Source organism: Bombus bifarius, unplaced genomic scaffold (genome assembly GCF_011952205.1).
Source record: "Bombus bifarius isolate JDL3187 unplaced genomic scaffold, Bbif_JDL3187 scf7180000008058, whole genome shotgun sequence".
Taxonomy (NCBI): Eukaryota; Metazoa; Arthropoda; class Insecta; order Hymenoptera; family Apidae; genus Bombus; species Bombus bifarius.
The window spans coordinates 1,231,158-1,256,502 of record NW_022884422.1 but is presented as its reverse complement, the minus strand read 5'-3'; the positions used below and the strand labels follow the sequence as shown (position 1 = coordinate 1,256,502).

The 25,345-nt window shown below is 43.8% G+C and overlaps 1 protein-coding gene across 1 annotated transcript in view; it reads left to right on the top strand.

The window, feature by feature from the left end:
- LOC117208232 (MOXD1 homolog 2) overlaps positions 1-24,370 on the top strand; it is a 167,754-nt gene extending 143,384 nt beyond the window's left edge. Inside the window, exons 4-9 of the mRNA XM_033449219.1 lie at positions 11,340-11,534; positions 18,409-18,495; positions 19,686-19,868; positions 20,862-21,314; positions 21,547-21,740; positions 22,822-24,370. Of these exons, the coding sequence (XP_033305110.1) occupies positions 11,340-11,534; positions 18,409-18,495; positions 19,686-19,868; positions 20,862-21,314; positions 21,547-21,740; positions 22,822-23,296 (1,587 nt within the window). The 3' untranslated portion in view covers positions 23,297-24,370. The remainder of the gene's footprint in view (positions 1-11,339; positions 11,535-18,408; positions 18,496-19,685; positions 19,869-20,861; positions 21,315-21,546; positions 21,741-22,821) is intronic.
- The last annotated feature ends 975 nt before the right edge of the window (positions 24,371-25,345 follow it).

Sequence of the window (25,345 nt, the reverse complement as noted above, 5' to 3'; positions counted from 1 at the left end):
ACTAATTACTGATCGGGATAAGGCGCGCGCTGTGGCAATATGTGCACGGATATCGGACGTGCCGAACTTGCTTCCTTTCCTTTCCGCCCTCCCTCGTTTTCTACATCCAATCATCTCCTTCTCTTCGTTTTTCCTCTCTCCTTTCTTCGTTGTCCTTTCCCATCTACATTCTTCCTCGAAATCAACGTGCACTGATCGGGGTGGCACGCATGCGTCAGCACTAGGTTACGAAGCAAAGAACAGAGAGGATGGAAAGGAATGGGGTAAACGTGGCACGATAGGGCTAAAGGGTGAGCAGGAGGGTTATAGAGTAGGGAGGAGGAAGATGGAGAAAGAGAAAAGGGGGTGGGTTTTCAGTGTACGATAACGACTGGCATCAGCAGCGTGCTTCTACTTCTACCTTCGTAGCCCTACGAGCTTAATGTACGTACCAGTGGAAAGGGTAAAATTGGAAGGGATGAAGAAGTAGAAGGGACGCAGAGAGAGAGAGAGCGAAGCGAGGAAGCAACGTGTACTATACGTCAAGACAATAAGTACCATTAAGATAACAGTGGGGGTCTTAGATAACCCCCGCGTGAACCTCGGGGGTCCGTAATGGAAGATTCCATTTTATTCCAGAGTTATTTTTACCATGTGCCTTAAAGAGACATCGCGTCTGTTTCGTTCTCGGTAATGATTCAATTTCTTTATTTAATTCGATCGATATTTTCCTTTCGAAGATACCGAAGAAAATTCTACCTTCAATACTGCGACTGCTGCTTTCTTAAAAATTCTATCACATAGAAATCAAAAAAATGATTTGAAAATGATGAAACCTCTCCCTTCAAAGAATATTTGTAAAAAGATTTCACGTGTATCTGTCAGATCAAACACTTCGTTCACCGAATTAGAACATAATCGCATAGATATGTCCCACGAACAGGAATATGGTCTTTTTTCAGTTATAACGTCTGATTATAAAAATGTAGAGGCACGACGAACGGTCATGATGGACGACAGTCCTATAGATACCACAAGGGAGCACGAAATTTTATAGTTCCAGACATCCATTGTTCCGAAATTGTCTTGCAGCCTGCACTAATGACAATGATTAATATTGACCCACGTGTACGTTGAAGCGAGTAATACACTCTCCTGGTGAGACATAGTGGGTAAACTTTAGCGTCTGCCAAGCCCCACCTACGCCTTGCTCTTTAGGGATTCCTCGGTTCGTCGACAAGACAGCCAGCGTCAAAAGTTAGGATATCTCATGCTCGGCCTCGTCGTGTTCCGACAATCGACAAGACTAACTTGTGTATTCTTATTAAGCTCGTCCTCCTTGTTAAATACGAATTAAACGGATCAACTATGGAAGCGCCAGCGTCTTTTCAGTCGTAACTTTAAAGCTGTTGTCTCAACAACATCGCTATACAGCAATTGCAACTTAAATTAACTTCTCTAACTCGTAAACGGGTCGATCGAATGAAAATTTTTCTATACTCCAGTTTAACCCTATTTGTATAAACGTATATGCATATATAGACATATATAGACATGTATATACATGACAATAGTTAAATTTAATAATTTTTACGTAGAATCATTCGTTAACGATATTTTTATCTTACGTAATTACGAAAACGACATACATATATTTACCCTTCGTATCGATACATGAAGCAATTACAAGGAAGAAACGTCAGCATAAGATCGCGAATAATTCACGATGACCAGTGTAAATAGCATGGTCGCAGACGAACACATGCGTATTCCGTGGGATATCCAGGATGCCGATGGAAAGCGGAAAGTCTTGTAAGTCATCGATTATACAAGAGCTGCACAAGCCTAGCGGCATGCAGACGCGAATATTCAACTGGCTATCCTTGTATAGAAGACCGTTACGTCGATTCAGAGGATAAAGTCTGTATCCGTTCACTTTTAATTTCAGCTATCGATCAATCTATCCGGGTGTCCAATGCTCATTGCCTTTGTCTCGCTGTTAGCCCGCCGCTGGCTAGTTATACTTGGCGAGCTGCAATTTCGGATACTTGCTCTTATTCGCCGGCTAAACAAAACTACTTGACATAATTCCTCGCTCCGGATATCAACGTCGAAAGTCGAGATTGCTGGTTTTAAGTCGTTTCGATTTCATCGATCGTCGTTCGTTTCCTTTAGCCAGAATAGCTTGGAACTTTTTAATCCATGGTAGAACAGCAGCGGCGGATCGATACCAAGACTGATCGTAATTGTTGGTTCTTTTCACGAAGGTACGAATTGGTAGAGAAATTCTCTGCGCAGAGCTATGAACTCGTAGATATTGATGAAAGAGAATTACTCTTATTGATCCCATCGATACTGCCTTAGTCCACGGTAAATTGAATCTATGTTTCAGCTATTTGCTGAAATAACAGAATGTCGATGTATCACCATCACGAGGTTAGTAGATCGCTTAATCGGCGAGATATCGAGTCTCAAACGTGCAGGTACTTACAGCTATCACGATCGGTTTCCTCGATGAACATATAAACGTGACGTCTTGATCTATTTCGCGTGGATCTTAACGGAATATACCGAAACTTTCGGTCGAGTTTACTCGTTAATGACTGAGTACATAGTAGAAGCGTATTCAGGTATCCCAATGGCCACGTATTCATCCATGTTAGCTCGCCGACATCGAGCTGATGAGGAAAGGTATACACTGATGATGCGCCGTGCCATTCTGGGATCGAAGCAATGGAATCTTGTTAGTGCAACTGTCTCCTTTCCGGCGTTGACCCGACGGTATACAAGCGGGACCAATCAATGTTTCCTCATGAATTATGTTGGATCAGTTTGCGAAACGGAGTTTCGTCGCCCTCGTTCGAACACTGGAAAATTGTCCCTTTGTTTCCCAAACTGTGGATAGGACGAAGATAAACAACGAGCACAGCTCGGTTCTTCTCTTTCCATCTACGTTAGTTTCACCGAGAACTGGCAGGGCTAATCCTATGCATCGAGAATTCATCGGAATTTCGAGCGCGTGATCGCGTGTCGCGCGAGTATCGCTCGCGGCCTAATTACGACGCGAAATATTTATAATGGCGTCGATCGATCCCCGCCGGGTTTATAAAATTTTATCACACCGGGACCGGGCATCATTTAAAATTCAATTTGTTTTACCAACAACGCAGCGAATAGCATAGAAAATAATACAGGAACCCGAACGCTTCGTGGTTCGTGTGTCTTTGCCTCGCCTCTCGGTACACGCTTTAAACTCATTATTCACGGCCGCGGCCGGGCAACTTTAATCGCGAAAACTTTAATCACGCGATTCTAAAATTATCAGCCGGCGCTATGAAGGATATTTCGTAACACCGGCGAAGGCTAGAAACAAGAGAGAAAAAAGATAGAGGGAAACTATCGTCCCGTGTCCATGATCCGATGCGGGGGCGTGCCTTCGTTTCGTCACGATTCGTGCCATCACGATCATTTACACGTGTAAGAAACATCCCCTTAACTTCGAAGTTTGTTTCGCCAGAATATTTATTATTTTTTATTTCCATACGATTTATTCTCGTCGCTGCCGAATTCAATGTAGAATGCGAAATTAGTAGAAAATAGATAAAAGGGAAACGAAATTTACGACGAAAAACGTTACATTAATCAATTTCGAGATCTCCGAAGCGAAACAAATTTATTACCAACGCAACTCTTCTAAATCCGTTTATTTATGTTCTGCGAAAAAATTGCATGGGAGGAAAGGAAGAGAGAAAAATGCCGTGCATACCCGTAATAACTGCAGTCTATTCGAGGGCCGATGGAAAAATTTACAGGGAAATTCGATTATCCCCGCCAGCGAGAGATTCGAGCTGCAGGTGTCGGATATACGCGCAGCGTTCCGATGTGAATTCGAATCTAATCGATGTAGACGTGCTAGCTTGTAACCGTGGCAGCGACACTTTCGATGGGACCGTGTTACAGATGACTGACTGCGCCAACGATATGCATATCGCGTTCCAGTCGAAACGGCCGTGAGATCTGCCCATCCAGAGAAGGGAAGAAGCCTGGTGCTCCTGCGAGATTTACGCACATTACGTAACGCCGCTTTGATGATCTCCATCGGTTGAAAAGTGAATCGATTCCCGGGGCAAATTGTTATATAAGTGGTTAGTTACCTTTAGAAGATTTAGTCTCAAAGTTCGACACGCAGCAACTTAGATTCCTAGAAAAATTGCGAGAAACCGATGTTCCAACAGGGGAATTTGACAGAAAATGTCAATAGCTATTCACGAAATATAAATTATAAATATAATTAAATATAACATAATAGAAATTCTAAATAGGAATTTGTTTCGTCCCCGTAAATATTACAGTGAGTTGTCTAGACATTTTGCATATTTTTGTATAATAGTGACGTTTCCGAATTTAAATTTCCAATAAATGCACATTCGCCAATGCTGATCATAATTCACGGAATTGTTCTCTACTTTTCTACTTGTAAATTTATCATTGTATCGCCGGAATTTCAACATTTGAATAAGTAAAACCATCTGAAGTCAGAGTTACTGGCAATATACCGGAAGTCGGTGCATGACAAAGTTTGTTCGTGATAAAAAATTCGTGAGGTAACGCGACTGGTTGAAATGAACTCCGAACTGGGTCATTTGATCTAGGGCTACGAGCAGCGAAACCCGCTAAATAAGGAACTAACAGCAATTAACGCTGTTTTCTGAATTAGCCAGTGGCAACGTAAATTCTGGTAGGCTTCCTTCAACTTTGTCACGGTTTCTCGGTAAATGCGAGCGATATTCGTCGGTTGAAAATTCGTGCAAATAACGAAAGAATCCGGTTTCTACTCGCGATCGGGATAATGGACCAGCTTTGGAACGACACGGCCGATAAAGGGTGGCAAAAAGAAGGAGAGGGTAGTTCAGGCGAGCGAGATGCTGCTAGGGACGAAAACGACGATCGTGATGGGAAATGGGCGCGAGTGAAATAAGGGTTGAGAAAGAAGAATGGGTTTGTAGCGGGAGAAGTAAGCGTCGGAAGTTTGAAGCCCTTAATTGCTTTTTAAAACTTTCAAGTTCGACTCGAACCTCTCCCTCGTTCTTCATCCTCGTCTCCCGCAACCTCGTCCCAGTCCCACCCTTTGCATTCCACTTTGGAATGTTCAATATTAGTTTTCCCTATCGGAGTTACAAACACGTTCGGCAACGGTGGCGGCGGAGGGGGTGAGAAAGGCTCGTTGAACGGAGTCGAGCCGCTAAGAGGGTGGCGATGCGCAAGAAAACTCGACAGCGGACGAGGAAAGGGAGAAAGACAGTTCTACTCGTCGATAATCAGCTTCCCCCCTCCCCCCTTACCGTTACTGTCTCTCATTCTACCTTTGGTTTTTGCACTCGAAGCAATTAACGACGCCTGAAAAAGGAGCCGCGCTACGCTTCGTCCCTACTTTTCCATCGGTTCTGCCCGTCCTTCGGGCGTTGATCTCGCCTCTCTTCTTTCGCGAAACTCCGCGGAGAGACCGTAAAGTGGCCGGACGTTTCCAAAACTTTCCTACTCCCTTTCTCTCCCCATCCATCCTCTCTTGCGTTCTTTCGTTTTGCACGTGTGACGCAAGCTCTCAGGCGACGATATACTTTTATTGTACCCGACGAAGTTTTGGCGCGGTGATGATCAAACTATTCTTATCCACGTGAACAACCGCTAGCCGTTGATCCGTGAAACGATTCGCCGTTATTGACGATATATCGATGAAAACCGGCGCTTTAGTTTTAAAACACCTCTAGTTTCTCTTTTTGGCCCGCGAAACGTAAGTCACTGAGCGGAACGATCCTTTTATCCTGGTTTTGGGAACGATATGCGTTTAATCTACATTTCGATCCATATTGTATGAGTGCTAGGATATTTTCTCCGTTCAAATGTCCATTCGAATATACGGGGAAGGAGCAATTTCATAAAGAGGCGCGTTCGCAGTTAGGGAAAACGAGGTTGTTCCTATCTTGTTCCCTCGATTTTCTCTGAGTTTCGAGTCGTTCTAAGGGCGGTCTACGACAACCGTCTTGGAAAATCTTTCTCCTCGCAATAGCGAGAGGTAGTAGTTCGTTCGAGCAAGCGACCAACATCTCTTTCAGTGCTAGGTTAGAATCGGAGCACGCCTTCTTGCATCCAAACGCTGTGGCGAATGGTTAATCGCGAAAGGTTTTAAATTCGAGAGGAGCGGTGCAAAGGAGGTGGAAAATGGAAAGGGAGGACCGAAGAAAGGGAAACAAACGAACTTACGCGGAACGGGACGAATCGCTTTGACAAAAGGCTCGTTCTCGCGATCCATTACGGTATTCGGACTTCTGATTAATCTCTTTCCTCTCGTATTGCTTCGACTTCCAGGCCCTTTGTGACTTTCAGCTCATTGTTACGAAGATATTGGAACTTCCCGCCTCTCTTGTAACACCGTTAAGCAATTAAATCGAAAGTTTCACGACGTGCCGTTAAAAAACACAATTAAACCGGATCTGTCTGCGGCCACGTCATTTTCAATTTTTGCTCGATCCTCAGACTCGGCGCTCCTCTATTCGGTGATATTAGGGGGCGAGCGTAGGACTAAATCTTTTATGATACGATTCTCTTCTCGAAGGGATCGAGCGACACCATTTGCTCGCATCGCCAAGCGACATCTTTAACTTCCCAAATGGGATCTCGTCTCCTGGTTTCAACGACTATTGGAAAGGATAATCGCGAGCTACGAGTTCTCATAAGATAGACGCACGGTCAGGGATATAAGGGTAAGGAGTAAGGGTCGCGAGAGGGAAAGAGAGGAAAGAGAAAGAGATTTCCGCGTTTCGAGAGCGAAGAACAACAAAGTTTCTTAATGAAGAATAACGTTCCCAGCGAAGGAAAGATATTTCCACTTAACCGGGGATTCTCGTAGTCTTTCCTCTCCTTTGCCTCCTGTCCACCGGAATTGCTCCCCATTTCTCCCCTAATCTTCCGTTGTTCCAGCCGAAACGTTCACCTCCAACTTGCTCTCCACTGACTATTGACAGTGCCGTTCGAAAGAGTACTATACCCTTCGATCCAATCTCGCATCCAATGAAACGCTCCAGAACGAAATGAATTTCGACCATAACGGATTTTAACTTTTCCCGATAGTCAAGCGTCCCTCTATATTCTGTTCAATCTCTCCTCCCTCTATATTACCTGGAAAAATTTGAGATCTTGCGAACGGAATTCAGTGAACTTGAAAACCGGGAGAGGACGCGCGTAATTTCTTACGCGAGAAGTTCAAAAGTTTTACGCATCGATTTTACTTCTGTTCACTGAAACTATCCACCCACCATTTTTGTTCCCTTCTATTTTCACAAAGAAAGGCTAGAAAGAGCGGAGGTTCCTGGAGAAAGTTGTCGATTCAATGCAGAGCACTCCTCCGTAGATCGTCTCTGAGCACGCGACACGTTTAATTTTCTTAATGATCAGGCAACCTTCGACTGGGCGCACAAAGAAAGACAGAGATTCAGCGCGGAGAAGCGTATGACGTCGTCAAAGAGGCTTTCCGGGCTCGACCGATAGCGTCAGATAGCGTGATTCCGTCCGGGCTTCTCACGCGATGCCCATTTCCTCCTATCGACCTTCCATCTCTTCGCTCAAACGGAATCTTTCGATCTTCTCCGCTGGATGTAGGTCGTCTAGGTGGCTCTGCACCTAACTGTGGCTATCCAATTCAGGTAAACGGCGCCCAATTGTCTCGAGCTGGAATGAACGTAGGCGCGGAAACATGTAAGCCCCGATGATTCCCGGGGCTGGATCACTGCCACTAGTCGAAGCGGCGATTATCGAAGAACGTGAATGGCCGACGCGTGAGCTGCCTACGAATCCAGCGTCACTCGATTCCGACGACTGCGTAATTCCCTTGTACGTCTCTGAATCACCGTTCGTGTTACCAGTTTTTTCCCCTTTTTTTCACTGACAGTGCACGTCTCGCTTTTATCGTTAAGGACTGTGCGATTTAATCTTACCCGTCGTTATGAAACGATAACGAGATCATTTGGGACGATCGTTCGCGCTGGAATGCCAATTGGGCTTCGTGCGCTAGACCCGTGAAATTTTTGAATCTAGGGTAGTTTAAGCAGTTTAAGCACCTGGGTCGTTTGAGACCAAGAGAATTTTGTGCAATTTTATGAATGATTCTGTAAGGTAGACTATCGATGTATCATAAATAAATATACAGATATGAATATACAAATATGGAATCCAATATGAGATTTATTAATCCTAAGTAATCAACTAGAATCCAATCTATTAGGTTACCTGAAAAGTTTCTTTCGTTTTACTAGGAAATAATAGACGCATAACGTTTTTTGTTTTATATTGTTTTGTCGAATTACGTACGATCTGTTTTGTTCTGTTCAGATAAACACCGCGACTTGGTTTCACGTTTGTATGAAGCTGCATTGTTGTAAAGAACACGTTTGCGAAAGAAAGACACTTTTCGGACAACCTAATACGTTATAATAGGCGCTTCAATCAATTAGACTCAATGCGCGAAACTTTGGAACCCAGAATAGTTCAAGTATTTATATAATTTATCTAAAACTATTTGTGGATGAAAATATTTATATAGATTATTTCATTGCCAGTAACGTGATGAAACACTAATCAGCGGAGTGCAATGTGTCCCGAGAAACAGATTAACGGTGAAAGAAGAGTATCCAGGCAACAAATCTCACCGCTGTAATTAGTTTAGAAGCAGCTGATAAGGGAGTCCCTCGACCGAATGAAACATTAACGAGACTGCATCTGGCCAATGCTTCAATCAAGTGTGATTGTTCGAAATTGTTCGAGGGCCAGCACACGTTGGTTCATAACGCGGATCGATATACGTGTTTCGAGGTCGACTACCATCGGCTGTGGATAGGAATACCATTGCCGGTATCGTGAGCGGGACACGCGTAGCATAGGGACACCCTCGGCTCGCGTGTGACCCTTCTTTTACGAAGGGTGCACCCGATGCGGGTGCATGACACAGGCACAGATTATCAGTGCACACGACGCAATGGAATTGATCCCCGAAGCATGCCCGTACGTAAAACTTTCGGAGATGAAAATGCTGCCGATTGATTGCTCGCTTGGTTCGCGTTCACGTGGGAAAATTTCGACCACGTCACGTGAATAAACCGGATACGCTCGTTGGCATATTTATTAAACGCGAACAGAAAAAAGGCTGGATTAAGTAATCCCGCAGTGAAGCGGTCCAGGTTTTTGTGATAAAACTGCGTGGACGATATTTAAAATAGTCGAAACTAGATGGTCTATCGATGTTTTAATAGTACCTTCCGTTCAATGTACATTGTATTTCGTTCCACCGAGAGCAGTATCGATGATGATTCAGATTGATATTCAATAATTCGTAGTCGCTATAAGCGTAAATATCTGCATGCCAGTTCTCTTGCATTCGAGTCGAATGATTCGACAGAGGATCCTCAAAAGGCTTTGACTGATCATCTCGTCGGCATGGATATATGTCCTTTGATGTAACATTTAAACCTTCAACCACGTTTAAACGACGAATCTGTCAAATAGCTTCAATCACGTGTTCTCTAGGAAGCTCTGAACAAAATGTAGCTCTTGCTCATTGCACATGGCAACTATGACGCTGCGATGTTATTCATAGCGGTAATCAATTTATCGTGAATATATTTTGGGACATATCCATGAGCTTTCCGAATTAAGAAAATCGCCTTTCCATTCCGGATAAAATTTTCCTTATATGTAATTAACTTATATATTTGTGTTTCGCTATCTGAGTGTATTCTGAAATATCTGAGTGAACTACGAATTCCTCTATTAATTTTTCAGAAGCGCTGATACGAGTTATATATTTTGCACGTAAGATTCTTTAATTATCTATACATACTGTATAGTATAATATATTTTACCAAGGAGTACCGTAAGCGCGACAAATGGATCAAACTGTAACTTGACGATGAGTGCTTCAAACTTGCGCTACTCGTGATCAAGACATGCCGCGAGTGCACGCGCAGATTTCATACACAATTTAATCGAAAAGGGCAAAACGAATGCGGCTGGCTACTAATTTCGCTGGTGGCTGTGCAACACCAAGCATACACTATTTTGTGCTTGGAGTTGTGCCAGCAGCCAGATAAATACAAGGTTTTCAGGAAGATAACGTTGCGTCGGTCCGTCTCTCTAGAGAGAGGTGAATTTCAAACGAAATCGGTCGACCATCCTTATTTCGAAATCTGTTTGTGAACCTAACTAGCCGGATTATCGAAACATATTTATTTACAAACGCGATTAGCCTGGCAGCTCAATGGAAATGACAGCGCCGTACAATGGACGATTCGACTTTTCTACCGATCGATTCTCTTGCATGCAACGGAAGAGCATTTGAAGGGAGCGAGCAATCGAATAGTCGACGGATTAATTAATTTCACTCCGATAACTTGGTAATTTGGTTATTCGTTGATGGGGGAAGGCGTGTTGATTTCGAGGGATCGCAAAGAAAAGGTGGTGAGTATCGACGATGGTCTATGCGTGCCTATCTAATTCCGTCGATATAATCGAATCGCGATAAATTCCACGCGAGCGATTCGAAGGGAAATATCGTTTGCGGCAGGCGTGGTCGTGAGTTGTGAATCGTGACCCCTTCTCGAAACTCGATCTATTCGATTCCGTGTTACTCGCAACTCTATTACCGACATTCACTAATCAACTTACGTCGGTTTTATTTTAGTCGGACGAAAAATAATGGGTAAAACTGGTGAACGATGGCGAAGAGCGGCAAGGGGCTGAGGGAATGCGGACGCAGACGGGGGGAGGAAGCTTAGCCTAAAAGCAACGGGGATAGTCTTCTATAATAGGACACAGGTTAACGCGACGTACATGGGAACGCTTTTTCCCCTTTCGGGCGATGTTGTCGAAACTGCAATATGCGATTCGCCTGACAGCAGGGGGGGGGGGGATATTGCGAAATAAAAAGGGTTAAATTAAAAATTCTCGGTCGAGTGCTCCGTCCTTCGCCCGAAGAGAGACTCTGAGAATATGCCTGTGGAATTTGAACGTGAAAGCACGAAGAGAGTTTCCACCCTCACCCCGATCCAACCACCTCTCTTACTCTGCTTTATCCTTCTCGTTCCTCTGGTAACTCGAAGTCTTCGACTTTTATAGCAAGCCAGGTATAAAAGACGGGCCTTTGTGCCTCCGTAAGCCGTCCTTATCGATATTTTTCGATAACAAAAATGAAGGACCGAGCCTTCGGCCGTGGCCCTTGCCGGCCAAACTCGACTCGACTCGACTCGATCCAACTTTCGATCCGAGACTCGATTCCACTCGAACTTCGGCAATCATTTTCCTTTGTGTTCTAGAACGACACGATGCAAGTGGTTTGGCAATATCATGTGGAGGAACCGGTGTCTGCTGCTGGAGTTTTGCCGGATCACGACGCCATCCGAGGATCGAGGCCGCTTTATCTGGTGCAAAGGGACGCGCAACCGAAGCCAACCTCGCGCAACCAAGAAGCCGAGCCGCAGCTTCAAACGTGGGACATATTGAACCAGCAGGTTGGTATCGAATCATTTATCCACGTCCCCTGGTGGCATCCAGACGATCGATTACCGACGCTATGAATGTATTTTATCCTTATGTAATGTAGAACGTGTGGTACCGCGTTCCATGAACGACCGCTGTTCGACGGGCCGATGATGTGCGAAACCGACGCGCGAAATCACGTGGGCGGAAAATTATGGTGTAATACGAGCCATCGCGTGGTGGATATACCATAATATGATTATACCGCGTGGAGGGAGGATACGGTGCGATGCAACGCGTCTTACGTATGCATAATGATGGAGAGACCGGCGTAGGTGGTAATAATGTAATGGATAGGTGCTCGCCGGATTTTGGTTGTTAACAGTGAGATTAAAGGTGTAGGGTAAAGATGAAAACGAATGCTTCGCGCAGTGTGTATCGATAAAAGTTTCGCGTGACGTGTATGTTATACGCGTGAACTCGTTCAAGATGGTTTTACGAAGATATATTCGAACGATCGTCTCTCTCTCTCTTCCTCTCTCTCTCTCTCTCTGTTGTTTATCCAATTATTTAAGGAACAGTTGGCTCGATTCGGCATCCGACGTGTTCGCGCGTAACACGTAACAAGAGAGAACGAGCTTAATATTCATCGGTACGGTGAAGAGTTTCCCGGAAAAGGCGATTAAAGAGTTTTAATTACGGGCTGGAACGTAGTGTCAACGATATCATATTAAACTCGATCTCCGTGGAAGCTACTTTTCCGGAAGCTTCCGTGGCTGAGTTTACTTTCCCAGGGAGAAGTGTGTCGGACGAAATGAATCGCGGCTCTGTTCCGATTCGTCGCCAGACTCTCCCTCTGACACGGTTCCATCGAACTTCGATAATGTCTTTGAAGTTATTAGACACATTCATTGTGACCGCGGTTATTAAAATTTGATTGTAATTGAACGGGGAATGCGGTGAAAACTTTTCAAGGAAATTGCACGGGAGACGGCTGCTCGTCTAATACCTCGGTAACGAGCGTTCGTGTGAATCTTCACGCTAGACGATGGCAATATTAATAAAGACCAAAGTTCATCATTCAATTTCTAGTATCCCATATCTTTGGCTAAAACTTTCTTTCAAATTTCACGTCTAGGTTAATCGTGGAAATTCGTGCATTAAAAAATTCTTAAGTTTCATGAACTCTAAAATTCCTATATGCCAAAGTGGATAAACTTCTAGCAGAATTTTAAGGAATGGTCACTAATTTGATCCGCGATCTGTTCGTATCCAAGGAGCCATTATTCGTTCGTTGCTTGAAGGCGGTCGGTCTCTTTTGTTTCGTTGTTCGAGTCGTGGTATTCTCGCGGTCAATTCAGTCACGCTTCTGTTTCGCGAACGCGTGGACTCATGTTAGCGAGTGAGCCAGCGAACCAGCGAGTAAAGTAGAGAGAGAGAGAGAGAGAGAGAGAGAGGGAGAGAAAGAAAGGGGGAAAGAGAAAGCGAAGCGTGGGTGGCTCGGGTTGCGCGTGAGATGAATGTTCGAACGCGTTTAACGTTCAGCCTGGTACGAGTGGATTTTTATCGGATGCAAGCCGCGGAGCATTGTGCGCCGAATTTATGATGGCATAAATCTTAACCGGGTCACATCCGGCAAAAACTATTCGTTCATTAGCGTCGCCGGGTCATAGATTACGGGTCGACGCTATCACTGGGATCGGACAATGCTAATTCCACGGGCTGCCGAGCTTTTGCTTATAGTTTATACCGACAGAGAGAAGGAAGGGATGGTTTAGTACGGATTTACGTGGCGCCTATTCTGCGTCGTCGACGAGCAGAGATCGATCATTCGCGTGAATAATGAAGATGAAAAATACTCGAGTACTCTATTATCGATGCCAGAATTCGAGAGCACTCTTGGCGGCAGTCTAAGAGGAACTATGACGAGTTTCAACGTGAATGAAGTCGTAAACATGGCGTGATTGGCGGATGGACGATGTGCAAATATAGCGAAGGAGAGATGTCGAAGTTATCAGTCAGCTTACGCTTCAGTGTCTTTTCGCATTGGCAGCTCGATCGGTGAAAAATCGGGAATTTCAGAGAACGTCCTCTCTATTCTCTCTTTTTGTCTCTCCCTCTTTCGTTCCGTTTTCGTCGTATCTTGTGAAATTTCCACCGTCTAGGTTCCTCGCGAAATGCATCGTATCTGATTTTACCGATAAATGGCACTTTCGATATTTTTGCGCGATTCAATCGAACGACGTGTGTCAACGAATCTGGTAATGGAAACGAACGGAAACGGCTTGCATTATCAGGAAAAGCCGGGAACGAAATAATAAATTGGAATTACGAGGGAGGGGTAGGTGGTTGGTTGAAACCGAACGACTCTAATTTCATCAGCTCTGTTTACAATTTGTATCCAACAGGATCGCGAAACTGGGGTGTTTCGGTGCTCATCAGCTGAAACAAATTACCGCGTCTCCCAGCTGGAAAGGAATTACTCGTTCGCCCAGCAAATCGAACGATTCCCTTTCTCCTTTCTGTTTTTACTTCGATATCTCTCTGATATGAAATTGTTTGTAGTACTGATTTGATTGCTTTTACTTTAATTGTAACAGAGGGATGCAATGAGCACAGTTCGAATTATACAATTACGTACATCTCGCTAAAAGATATAATAAAAGATCGTGATAATAGTAAGACCGATCTCACACGGATATACGTATATCGCGATGCGCATATGATACATACTGAATATATATGTACACTAATGGAAGCGATAACACGACAATTCTCGGGCGACGCAGTATCGCGATACTCATTTCGTGTTCTTGTCAACGATAGGAAGGCGATAGATGAGACATTAAACCAAATGGCGACATTCACACGATACGCATGACACGTGTATCACGATACGCGTATCTTCTCGTGAAACCGGCCTAAAGAGTAAAATTTCAAATGTTATGCAGGCTGTTCAATATAGTAATAGCCTACAAGTGCGACAAGTTAACAGCACAAATAATTGTGCTAATGTAAATCATGCAGCAACGAAGTTTCGTACGCATATTTGGTATCACGCAGCACCGAATTCAGTGGAGAAAGCTTCATACAATTTCCAAGTTTCCTCGACCTAGTTGAATTGCTCAGAATTATAGAGCACTACTATAAATTACCATGGTCAACCCCGTACGTCATCAACTATTTAATTCTGTTTAGTATCTCCGAGAACTAATTCACCGTTCTTCGGGATATTCTTCGTCGCTCTTCCTTTTTGTTATTCCATCTTATACCTACAATTTCTTTATGAGTTACAATACTTTGCTACGGTAACGCGCCTCGTTCACAAACTTCTTAATCCTAGCGATGTCTGATTAGTCGACACGCATTCTCGCATCGCCGAAACTTTCGTAACGCGATCGCGGTTTTAATTGTCACGATGAGAAGAGCCGTCTGCTCGTCTCTGTTTCTCTCACAGTTGGAGACGGCCGGAAAGCGGCGACATTAAAGTTGCCAGAGCGTCGTTTATCTTACGACCACCGCGCCTCGTCTCTCTCCGTTTCTTACTTCTTTCTTATACAAATGCTACTTGTTCCTCGCTAACTACGTACGCGGAAGTTCCTCGCCAGTTGAATAACTTTTGTATCGCGACGAGATGAATATGAATGTCTGTGGACACAAAGAGAACGAGGGCCAACTTGTTAGGACGGGTTTGCATTGATTCTCCCTTTTCCAAGACCGGCAGTGATACTTTTTTCGTCGGCCATTCTCGGGACGAATCGAAAGGGAAACTTCACCAACGAGAGAGCGCCAAATTCGCCTCAGGCGGATGCCGTTTCACGCCTCATCGTCATCCCTGTTGCCTCGTAAATTTATATAGTCTCGTTTTTATTTTCACACGCTCTCCCCCAAATATCATTTGCATACCATCTTTCTGACACATAGATAATTTCGACTTTTCGCCTAATCCGCTATTGTGTTGATAGTTCCGCATGAATGAAGCTTTCGTTTCATTGCTCAACTGGGAAATTGTAGTTGATGTTTGCAAGAAACACAGAAGTTTCCATGAACTATGAAGTTCATTAGCGATGTTCGTCATCAATCATAGTCTTGGTAAATGTGCCTCATGAAAGGATACGCCATCATTCTTCATTCTCAATATAGTTATTCAGAGAGTTCTGACGAAGCTCCCCCGTTGAATCGCTGTTACATCTCTCGTAACAGACACGTTTCCTGTATATCTTCTGTTTTTTTTCCTTCATACGCTTTTCAACGGGCTTCTTTCACACGTCTAATTTTTCTCGCGCCTCGCTCGACCCTATCAGATCTGATTTCGAAAAGGGATCGCGACGCGTTATTAGTTATTTATAGGAGCAACCGACCAAGAGAAAAAGTTGGCGCCGCGATGAGAAACAGGAAAGGGCGAAATATGAAATGCTTATGCGAGCACGACGGCCGAGTAACATAAAACGCGTTTTTACGTGGGCTGTCCTTCAAAAGAAGTCATCCATTTGAACGCATAGTGCGCGAAACCCGACATACCCGCAGGATAATTATCGTCTCTTCTCTTTCCAAGAATCCACGCAGCGAAGGAAAAAGCGGCCAAGGGTGAGGCGTGTCGTGAATTGCTCTCACGATGACGTCTATTTGCGTTGAATTCATAGCCTGAGCTTGTGTACTGCTTTGACAATTTAATGTTTCGTTTATGGAAGTTACTAAAACGTGCGCGTGTATGTGTTATGAGTGTCATTCAAATAGAATTCAGTGATAAATGAAAAGAGCGCAGTTTATTTCCAGTTCGATAGTTCACAGTTTTCTAACAAATATAATCACAGTGGTTTCAAATTTTAGCAATATAATCATGACAGTCGTGTCTCGATACAATGCCAGAGAAGTTTCAAAATGTTTGTAAAACGTTAATAATACACTCATATCTATGTATAAAAGTTTGCGATGAGTATTTCAAAAGTTTCAAAAATCAGTCTATTCTAGATCTAGATGTTTCACAATTTATAGATGCAAGATAGAGATACGGTTAGAAATGGATACCTCTATTTTTTAGGCCGTTGAAACCAAGTTTCGGGTATATCTAAAATTTCTCCTGATCCCGGCGCTATCTATCTCTGACTAACGTGTCTACCGTAATACACATATAGAGTATCTATTCCGGAACGAATCGACGTACCACGTACATATTTGGAAGAATTCCTTGTATGAGGTCAACATCCATTTCTGTCGATTCTTATTTATCCAGATTACACCCAGACGAACATAAAAGTTTATGCTCAGTTTTCGTGTGTTAAAGTGATTCAGCAAGCATCCCTCGCACGTATCGGCTCTCATACTGCGTGCACCGGCAACATCAGCTTTTTTACGAAAAGGAAGGGAGGGAGAGAGAGAGAGAGAGAGAGAGAGATCTGATTGGCCAAAGGAAGATATTCCGTAGGAAATGCAGCCAGAAGCCCGAGGAATCGTAAACGGGGCTCGCTCGACCGAAATCTTGACCGAACCCTAAGGCCGTTCAGCATATTCGACCGCAAAACAATAAACGCAGTCGTCCTTCTCGGTAATCTTGACATCGATAATTTCGCAGAAGCGCGTGGGAGAACCCTACGGCGGCGTGGCCCAAGCTCAAGGCGGTCGAACAGCACAGCCGCGAAAAAAGAATCGCAATTTTCTCTTCAGAATCGCACACATACCCCGCGGCTGCAACTCGAGCCTCAACCTTCGTTTCCTACTCCATCAGAACCTTCCCGTTCTTTCTTTATATATTGCGAGATCTTTTTCGGTATAAATGCAATCTCGATCGGCACATCGACAACTTTTCTTCGATCGTTTAAAACGTCTCGTAATCACGGTGGTAAGGAATCCTTTGGTTCGTTCTCTTATTCTTTCCCTCGATCTCTTATCGTAGATTAAATTTACTCAATACGCCTTTGTGCGTTCCTTTGCTGACAAACGGTCTGCGGCAACACCTGAAGATTTCCGCCAGGTATCAGACGTCTCGACGTTAATATATGTGCCTCCAGAGGAATCCTTTTGACCTGCAGTTTGACTATTCAAACGACACCTTGACTTTCTTTCTCTATTGGAGTAGTTTATATAGTTGTATAATATTTTCAAAAATATTCAACTCGTTGAGTTATATTAGGAGGCTTAATATTCAGTTTAATTATCATCGGTGTGAAAATGTTCAGTTTTTTTTTTTTTTTTTTTGGAGTAAAAGGGAAACGAGATGACGGTAGTTTGAGAAACTATTTCATCTGTACACGATCGTTTAAAACAGCAATAGTTTCGCTCATTTCGCCGTGTTCGCCGGCGAAATGAGCGAAACTCGTTTCCCTGGATTATCTTTGTCACGCGAATTGTTGGAGGAAACTCGGTCGAAGACAGTTGCAATTAGAAAAACAATTTGGAGGCTGACAGTCCAGCGATAGCAAGCGTGTACCGCGCTAAATACCACGTTCCTCCATTAACGGGTATAGACAGATCTATACAGTTCTATCCAGTTTCGTGCAGCGTCGAATGAATTCCCAGTCGTATTATGTGGCGGCCAACCTGTACAGAGCGTTAACATTTGAAAAGTTTTGAGGAAACATTAACTCGTGCGTGTATGGCTAACAGCATCCACCTCTATACCCTTATTCAATCTCGATTCGTTTCTACCCTCTTCGTACCCATACCATGTATGGATCGTTGTATGTTTGCGACCGTTTCTCCTATATATAGCCGCAAACTGCTGTAATAAAGTTGATTAAAATTTCAAAGTGACTGTATTATATAACCTGGAAATCCTTCGAACTCTGGAATAAACGCGAAGTCGATTTATTTTTATAGAGTGGAAAAGTTTCCTCGTTTCGATGCACCTGAACAGCTAACGCAAAGAATTACGCCCGTTTAACCAAGCATCTTTAAATTACTTTGCAGGTTCGTTTACCCAAGGGACAAGACACGCTGCTTTGGTGTCGCGTTCTAAGGATGCCAAACATTGATCACAAACACCACGTCGTGAAGGTAAGTTCTCCTCGTAACTGTAACCTACTTACTCTTAACCCTGCTCGTGCCGCGTCTTACGCATCTAACCCATCTAAACTTGATTAAACCGTGAGCGTATGAACAGATTCTCGTCGACGTGGAAGCCGTCGAGCACCAGAGATCTCAGTCAGTTTGTCGACTGGAAATCCTTGCAAGTATCTTCCAAGGTCCGGGAACGATCGTTTCGTCGGTCGGTTTACGGTTAATGTCGAGAGTCAAGAGCCCCTCCATTAGAACGAACGACTGATGAAACCGTATAAATCGCGCTTCCGGCAGATACAACGCGAATCCTTTTCTTTTACGAACACATCATCGCGTTGCTTTCACGCGTATATGGCAAAATATCTTTACACGGTTCGAGAGGTCTGTCATTCGCGCGAAATCATTCGTCGAGTTTGATCTCTATTTCCAATCGTGATGTTCGAAAATTCCGATAACGCTTCGTGGTTTTGATGTATCTATTTCTAAACGACCGATCGACGAGGACGTGTGACAGTCGACCTGTAAAATCGAGTAACCGCGACTTGTTTTCCATCAGTAAAACGCACCAGCGAAAAGTATTTTCTAGTCTTATTCGAATTTGCTCGGACATCATATCTATATGTATATTTATCGTTATGATATATTTCATCACCGCGCTAATGTTAATCTTGCGCATGAAGCAGCGGAATGACATGAGGTGCTCGGATCTAACTCGATTATTGATTGGGAAAAACAGAATAAAACAGAAATGGACGGGTAACACGATATTTCCTAGTAGTTGTGATACGTAACATTAGAATAATATTTCTCATGAATCGTTGGCGACTACGTCACGTAATGCTATTACGTTGCGATTCTCGTCTAACGAAGTCATGAGAATGACCGTTCTATGTGAAAGTTAGCCTTTAACGAGGTATAGCGTATGTTCGTCAATAGGCAACACATGCTTAAAATTTCTGACGTGCGATTCATACTGATTCAAAGGCACACGTCGATTCGTTGAAAAGATCTTTGATTTATCGAAGATAACTTTTCATCCATTCGAAAACGCTGGTACGTACGCGATGAATTAAGTTCTTCCAAGTCAGCGACGCGAGCCATTCTTTTTTTTTCCTCTCTCCCGCTTTCTTCCTTCTTCTTATCTGACAGGTGTTGAACTGAGCGTGCATGGACTCTTCCTTTTTCAGTACGAGCCGGTAATACAACCCGGAAGTCACGATTACCTGCATCACATGACTTTGTACGAGTGTCGTAGAGATCAGGCGCTATTGGAGTCCGCCGCGAAGACGTCCGGCAGTGTTTGCTACGAGCCCAATCAGCCGTCTCTTGAGTGTAACACAATCGCGGCTATCTGGAGCCTTGGTTCTGAGGTATGCTACGTGATACATTTAAATGTAAATGAAGAATTAAATAAATTTCCCATCCGACGTGGATATCGGTTCGAGATATAATTTCACTCAAATTAGAAAGTGAACAATTGGATTCGTTTCGGTTCAAGCGATTCTTAAAAGAGAAATTAAATGCAAATTGCTAAATCGATTCGAGCCATGGTATCAAACAATGCAACTCTGACGTTGAAATATTGTTTAAAAAGACACTTGGCAAGTTTAATTGTATTCGTCCAAGAGTCAGAGAGAGAGAGAGAGAGAGAGAGAGAGAGAAGAGTCTTCTTTCCTTTTAAATTATTTTATATGGATGACAGTGCTTTCGCATGTACGAACAATTAAATCATGACACGATGTCGCGTGTGAGATTACCGGCTGTCTCGCGATCAGTCGCATCTTCTCAGGGTATTCGTGTTACCAGCGCGACCACGAAGAAACGAGTTCGCGACGCTCTCTCGCTCTCCGCATTGGTATGCATTACACAAAACCCAGAATTACCGCGATACTCTCTGCGTTGTACCAGTATGTCTCTTACGCTTGTCCCAGGATGACGCCAGATTAACATTTGTGGACAATGATTTACCTCGGTGCAATTACCCGCCTCACTGATTCAAATCTCGATTATATTTCAAATATGATTTATAATTAAGCACCTGTGCTTGCTTTACTTTAAACTACACCACACACTAAACATGTTACACATGAAACTTAATCCATAATAAATAACACAATCGATAATGAAAATTCCCTCGACAACGCACGTACATAGGTACTTTCGCGTTGCATTTAAAAATTCTTCACGCAAATATTTATCGTAAATTACAGTAGTAAAAACTGAAAAGAACCATTTATCCCTAACACGAGCCACCCCATGAACCTTCGACCATCGTCCATAAATCTGACGCTCCCGATTCTCGAATTGTCAGACATGTACCTAGCCAGCGTATAATCGAACGTTCGTCACGGTTTTTCTCGCAGGGCTTCAATTATCCACCGGAGGCCGGTTATGCGCTCGATCCGCACACAGGGCCGCGCTACTACATGCTAGAAACACACTATACGAACCCACAGATGGATGCATTCATCAGCGACAGCTCTGGCCTGCGTTTGCATTACACGGACAAGCTGCGCACTCACGATGCCGGCATTCTAAGCGTCGGCATCGACCCGAACTGGAGGCATATCATACCACCCGGCCAGCCAGACGTTATCTCCGAAGGTCATTGCATCTCGGATTGTACCGGACACACCATACCCAACAGCGGCATCAACATATTCGCTGTCATTATGCATACTCATCAGCTGGGCAGGAAGGTCCGATTGCGTCAGATAAGGTCTGGCGAGGAGCTGCCACCCATTGCGTCTGACACCAATTACGATCCTAGCTATCAGGAGTATCGGAAGCTGCAGAAGCCCGTCAGGGTCTATCCGGTGAGCGTTTGTTTCTCTCTCGTGATCATCGACCAAGTCGATGGTCGTGTTTCTGCACGATGTTTCTTTCGCAGCGATTTAAATGGCGATCCAAGGAATCGATATGATAAAATTCTTCTAGAGGTGATAGGAAAATGAAGCGTATAGTGATGGAAAAATTGTGTACTTATTTATTCGGTATTAGCGAAGCATATGGGGTAATCATAGGTGGGTGTATGTGTTTTTCTTACAGGGTGATCATTTAATAGCCGAATGTACATATTCATCTAAATCCAGACAAGCAATCACGCTAGGTGGATTGTCGACGAGGGAAGAAACTTGTTTGGTATCCACGCTTTATTATCCTCGCATCGAGCTGTCGCTTTGCTACTCTCTGCCTTCATTGCCGACGGTTCTGCAGAGTTTGGGAATCCAAAAGTTGATGCAGTGAGTATTTGTCGTAACGTTTTCTGTTCGTGTTTGAATATCGACAATAATTTCGATGAGACCTCTCTTGTTCGTTCATTTTGCCAAACTGTCCGCTATGAAACAAACGAAACAGTTAGGTTGACTTGAATTTCGCGAAATAATCACGCCTGTCGGTTCGTCGGTTGTTTCATTTTTCTTTTTTTTTATATCGAAAGTTCAAAGACCGTTTGAGATTAATTTACGCGGGAGGTTTGATACCACGTTAATGATCACGACGTATGCCTCTACACACAAAGCAATGACCAGACGTTCGCTCCTTTTACTCTGATTACTTTAAATTGGCAATTAGGGACGGCGATGGCCCGTGCGTCACGACCGCACGACCTGTCGTTAGTTCAACGAGCGTCGGTTATATTGCGCCAGACGCATCGTTTATTGCATTACGTAATGTTACGTGTGTCACGAAGACGCTTCCTGCGACGTGTCACGAACCTTAATGTAACAAGCGTCCTGTTTCACTAAACACACTCCGGCTACATTGAATACCGTAGTTAAATTACTGTTATTACTACCACTAATATCGGCAGGTCGTCGCTAGTTGGATCGTTAACTCCGACAGAGATCATTGTCATCTTTGCGTGACATCGCGACCAAATTGCTGTATCGACCAGAGGCAGGCAAACAACGCTCCTACTTCAAAACCATACACCTGTTACCAATAATGCAATCATTACCGGGCCATCAAACTAATTAGCCTAAATACCTAAACGATCAGCTTATTATCATTGTGTAGACGACCATAACCAACGATCTGAACTCCTATTTTCTGTCTTATCCGTTCGAAATCTAGTTCAATCTCAGGACGTTGACTAAAATTTCCTGGTCAAGAAAGAGAGAGGTACACGTAAACGTGTTCCTGTTTTCTTCAAGCCATACACAAAGACTTGCAACAAGCTTTGTTCCGGCAAACGAGCGCGCTTTCACGATGCGGGTCACGGGAGCAAAGTCGTCTTCGGGACTCCTGAAACTTCGTCCCTGTAGGACGTGAAATCGAGCCAAGCCGTGACAAACCTTCACGTATCATTCTTTCTCGTTACAGGGGTTCTAGCCCGGTAAAGATTCAAGAACCGCAAAAGTTGTCCGGCATGACATTGGAGGAACGTTTGCTTAGCTACGACTGGGAGACCAGTTTTCAAAGTTTCCGAGAAGCTACTCGAGGAGGCACCTTCAAACCCCTCTGCTGGACGAACAAGGGTGTGCTGCCGGGCACGGAGAACTTGGAAGTTCACTATCCTAGGATTTTAAGGCCGTACGAGGAGGTTAATTTGCCTTGCTCGAAGAAACCTCTAAGAAACAAGTTGTCGATGTTGCTCAGCGAAGACGAGGATATCGGTGCTCCCGTGGATCCTGACAGTGACGAGACAAACGCCGTCGAACGTGGACAATTGGTGCGCAGCAAAGTGTCCCGCAGCAGTGACGGACCAACTGGCGGAAGTTCCTCGACTAGATCGGTACCACCGATGGTCTTAATATTGACCATTTTGGTGGCTGTAATTGGCGGTACGTTCAGGTGAACACTGGTTGGTCGTCTGCACGCTGATCGACCGATCGATCGATTTCGTTTATCTAGGACGGCCGTTTTATCTTCTTGTTGATCGCGCTGGATCGGGGAGGAGATGCATATGTAAGTACGTACCGGTGTGTATCCTCTGACGCGTCACTTAAACTAAACAACTATATTCATCGTTGATTGGTCGTTGAATGAGGATGGCGGTAGATACCGAGGTTCCCTTTCGCGTTCGTTTCCACGTCTATCCGGTTTGTCCTACTACCGAACGATCGCAATTTTTTTTACGGAGACGATTCGTTTTACGAAACACATCGAGGAAGAGTTGATCGATGGATCAGCTGGATGGATTACCTTGATCGACGTGGGAAAGAGAAATATTTTTGATGGTTTTGAGTCGTGATCGCGCACGGAACGAATAATGGATGTTGTCGACACGAGACGATCTATTGAAGATTGCCAAATATATTTTCCCCTAATGAACGTCCATCGAAGAGTAGGATCTACGGTGTCCTCATTCAAGGATCAACCTCCCTTTTCGCGATCTCTGCTCGTGCAACTATATTGTTATAACGAATCGCGTACTCGCGCAGGACCATCGTTGGATATCTTTCGACTTCGATCACTCGTCGTTTCTCAGTTTTCACCATCTAATTTTTTTTCAAAATATTGCACAAATGATATTGTGTGTAAAAAGCTAAACGTATAAATACCTCTGTATCTACGAGGTACTATTTATCGATCCGTATCGACGCCGGCATAAAAGCAAGCTTTTAGGTTCATTCGCAAGTAATCGATTCAGAATTTAATTCGATTTCATTCGGTTAGTCGCGAAGTATTTCGCTTGAACATGGCACGGGCAAAGGCTGATACGATCAAAGGAAGTCCCTTGAAATCCTGCAAAGAATTGCGTTTCCGTCGTAACGTTAACACAGTCGGCGCTTGCGTCAAAACGGATGGATCTCTCGCCCTTTGACACGATCAGATAAAAGGAACAACGTGAATACGGATGAATCGTGAATCGAAATCGTGAGCGACAAAGTTACTCGTTGCTCTTCTATTTCGTTACTTTCCACTATAGCACCAATCTATCCATATAGCACCAATAGATCCAACCTATATTATATTGCGTGAAATATAATACAATAATTTTAGGATCGGTCGTACGTGAATATGAACTTATATACGTGTATAACCTTAATCGATCTTAGCCTACGTTTGTTTGGTTGATAATAATAAATACGTGACAGCGCACGAAAACGAGAATTGAACGAGAATGAGTAAAAATATGATACAAGTTTTCTAGTCCATTTTTACAAACAACGGGCTGCGTTTTCAAACTCGACTCGCCGTCTCAAGAAAAAAGCAACATAGTGTAAGTCGCGAATATGTACTAGCCGATTCTCTCCTTCAGCAGTTCTCGAACGAAAGATATCCACGAGGAAATTGAAATCCTGTCTATTGTGCGGAATTATTTTGAAGCTTCTAGACTCGAAAGAATTTATATTGTTGGCTGTTTATTTAGCAGGCTGAGAACCAAGCGAATTGAACGCATTCGGGTGGTCTTGACGAAGAGAACATTTCTAAAGAAGTAGCTTTCAGGTGCAGCTTTCTAGATTTTTCAAAGAGTAATCTCATGGAGAATCGCTTGGTTCCCGCCGGAGTCTGTATATTCTGTTACTATTAGATTTATACGAATAGATACGTTTTTTAGCGGAGACCATATAAACGTTGGTCGATTCGCACTCGGGACTAACAAACCAAGTTTCCAACGTTTTTCACTGTACCGTGGAATTATTTTAGCCTCGTTACGTGTCACTTGACCAACGTTTGTACCATTTCCTTTGTAATATTCTGTACAGTTCCTTAAGTGTAGCTCTCGTTGTTCAGCTGGCTGTTCGTGCCGGAGATTATTTATTTTTTATTTAATTGTATAGAGAAGAAGTTTACTTGTCGCGTTGATACTCTGTTTCGCCCGCGTTTCCACGCGTTAGATATACATGCGTTTTTATATATTCCGCGCGCAACATGTTCGCGAAGCGCGACGGTCGGGAAG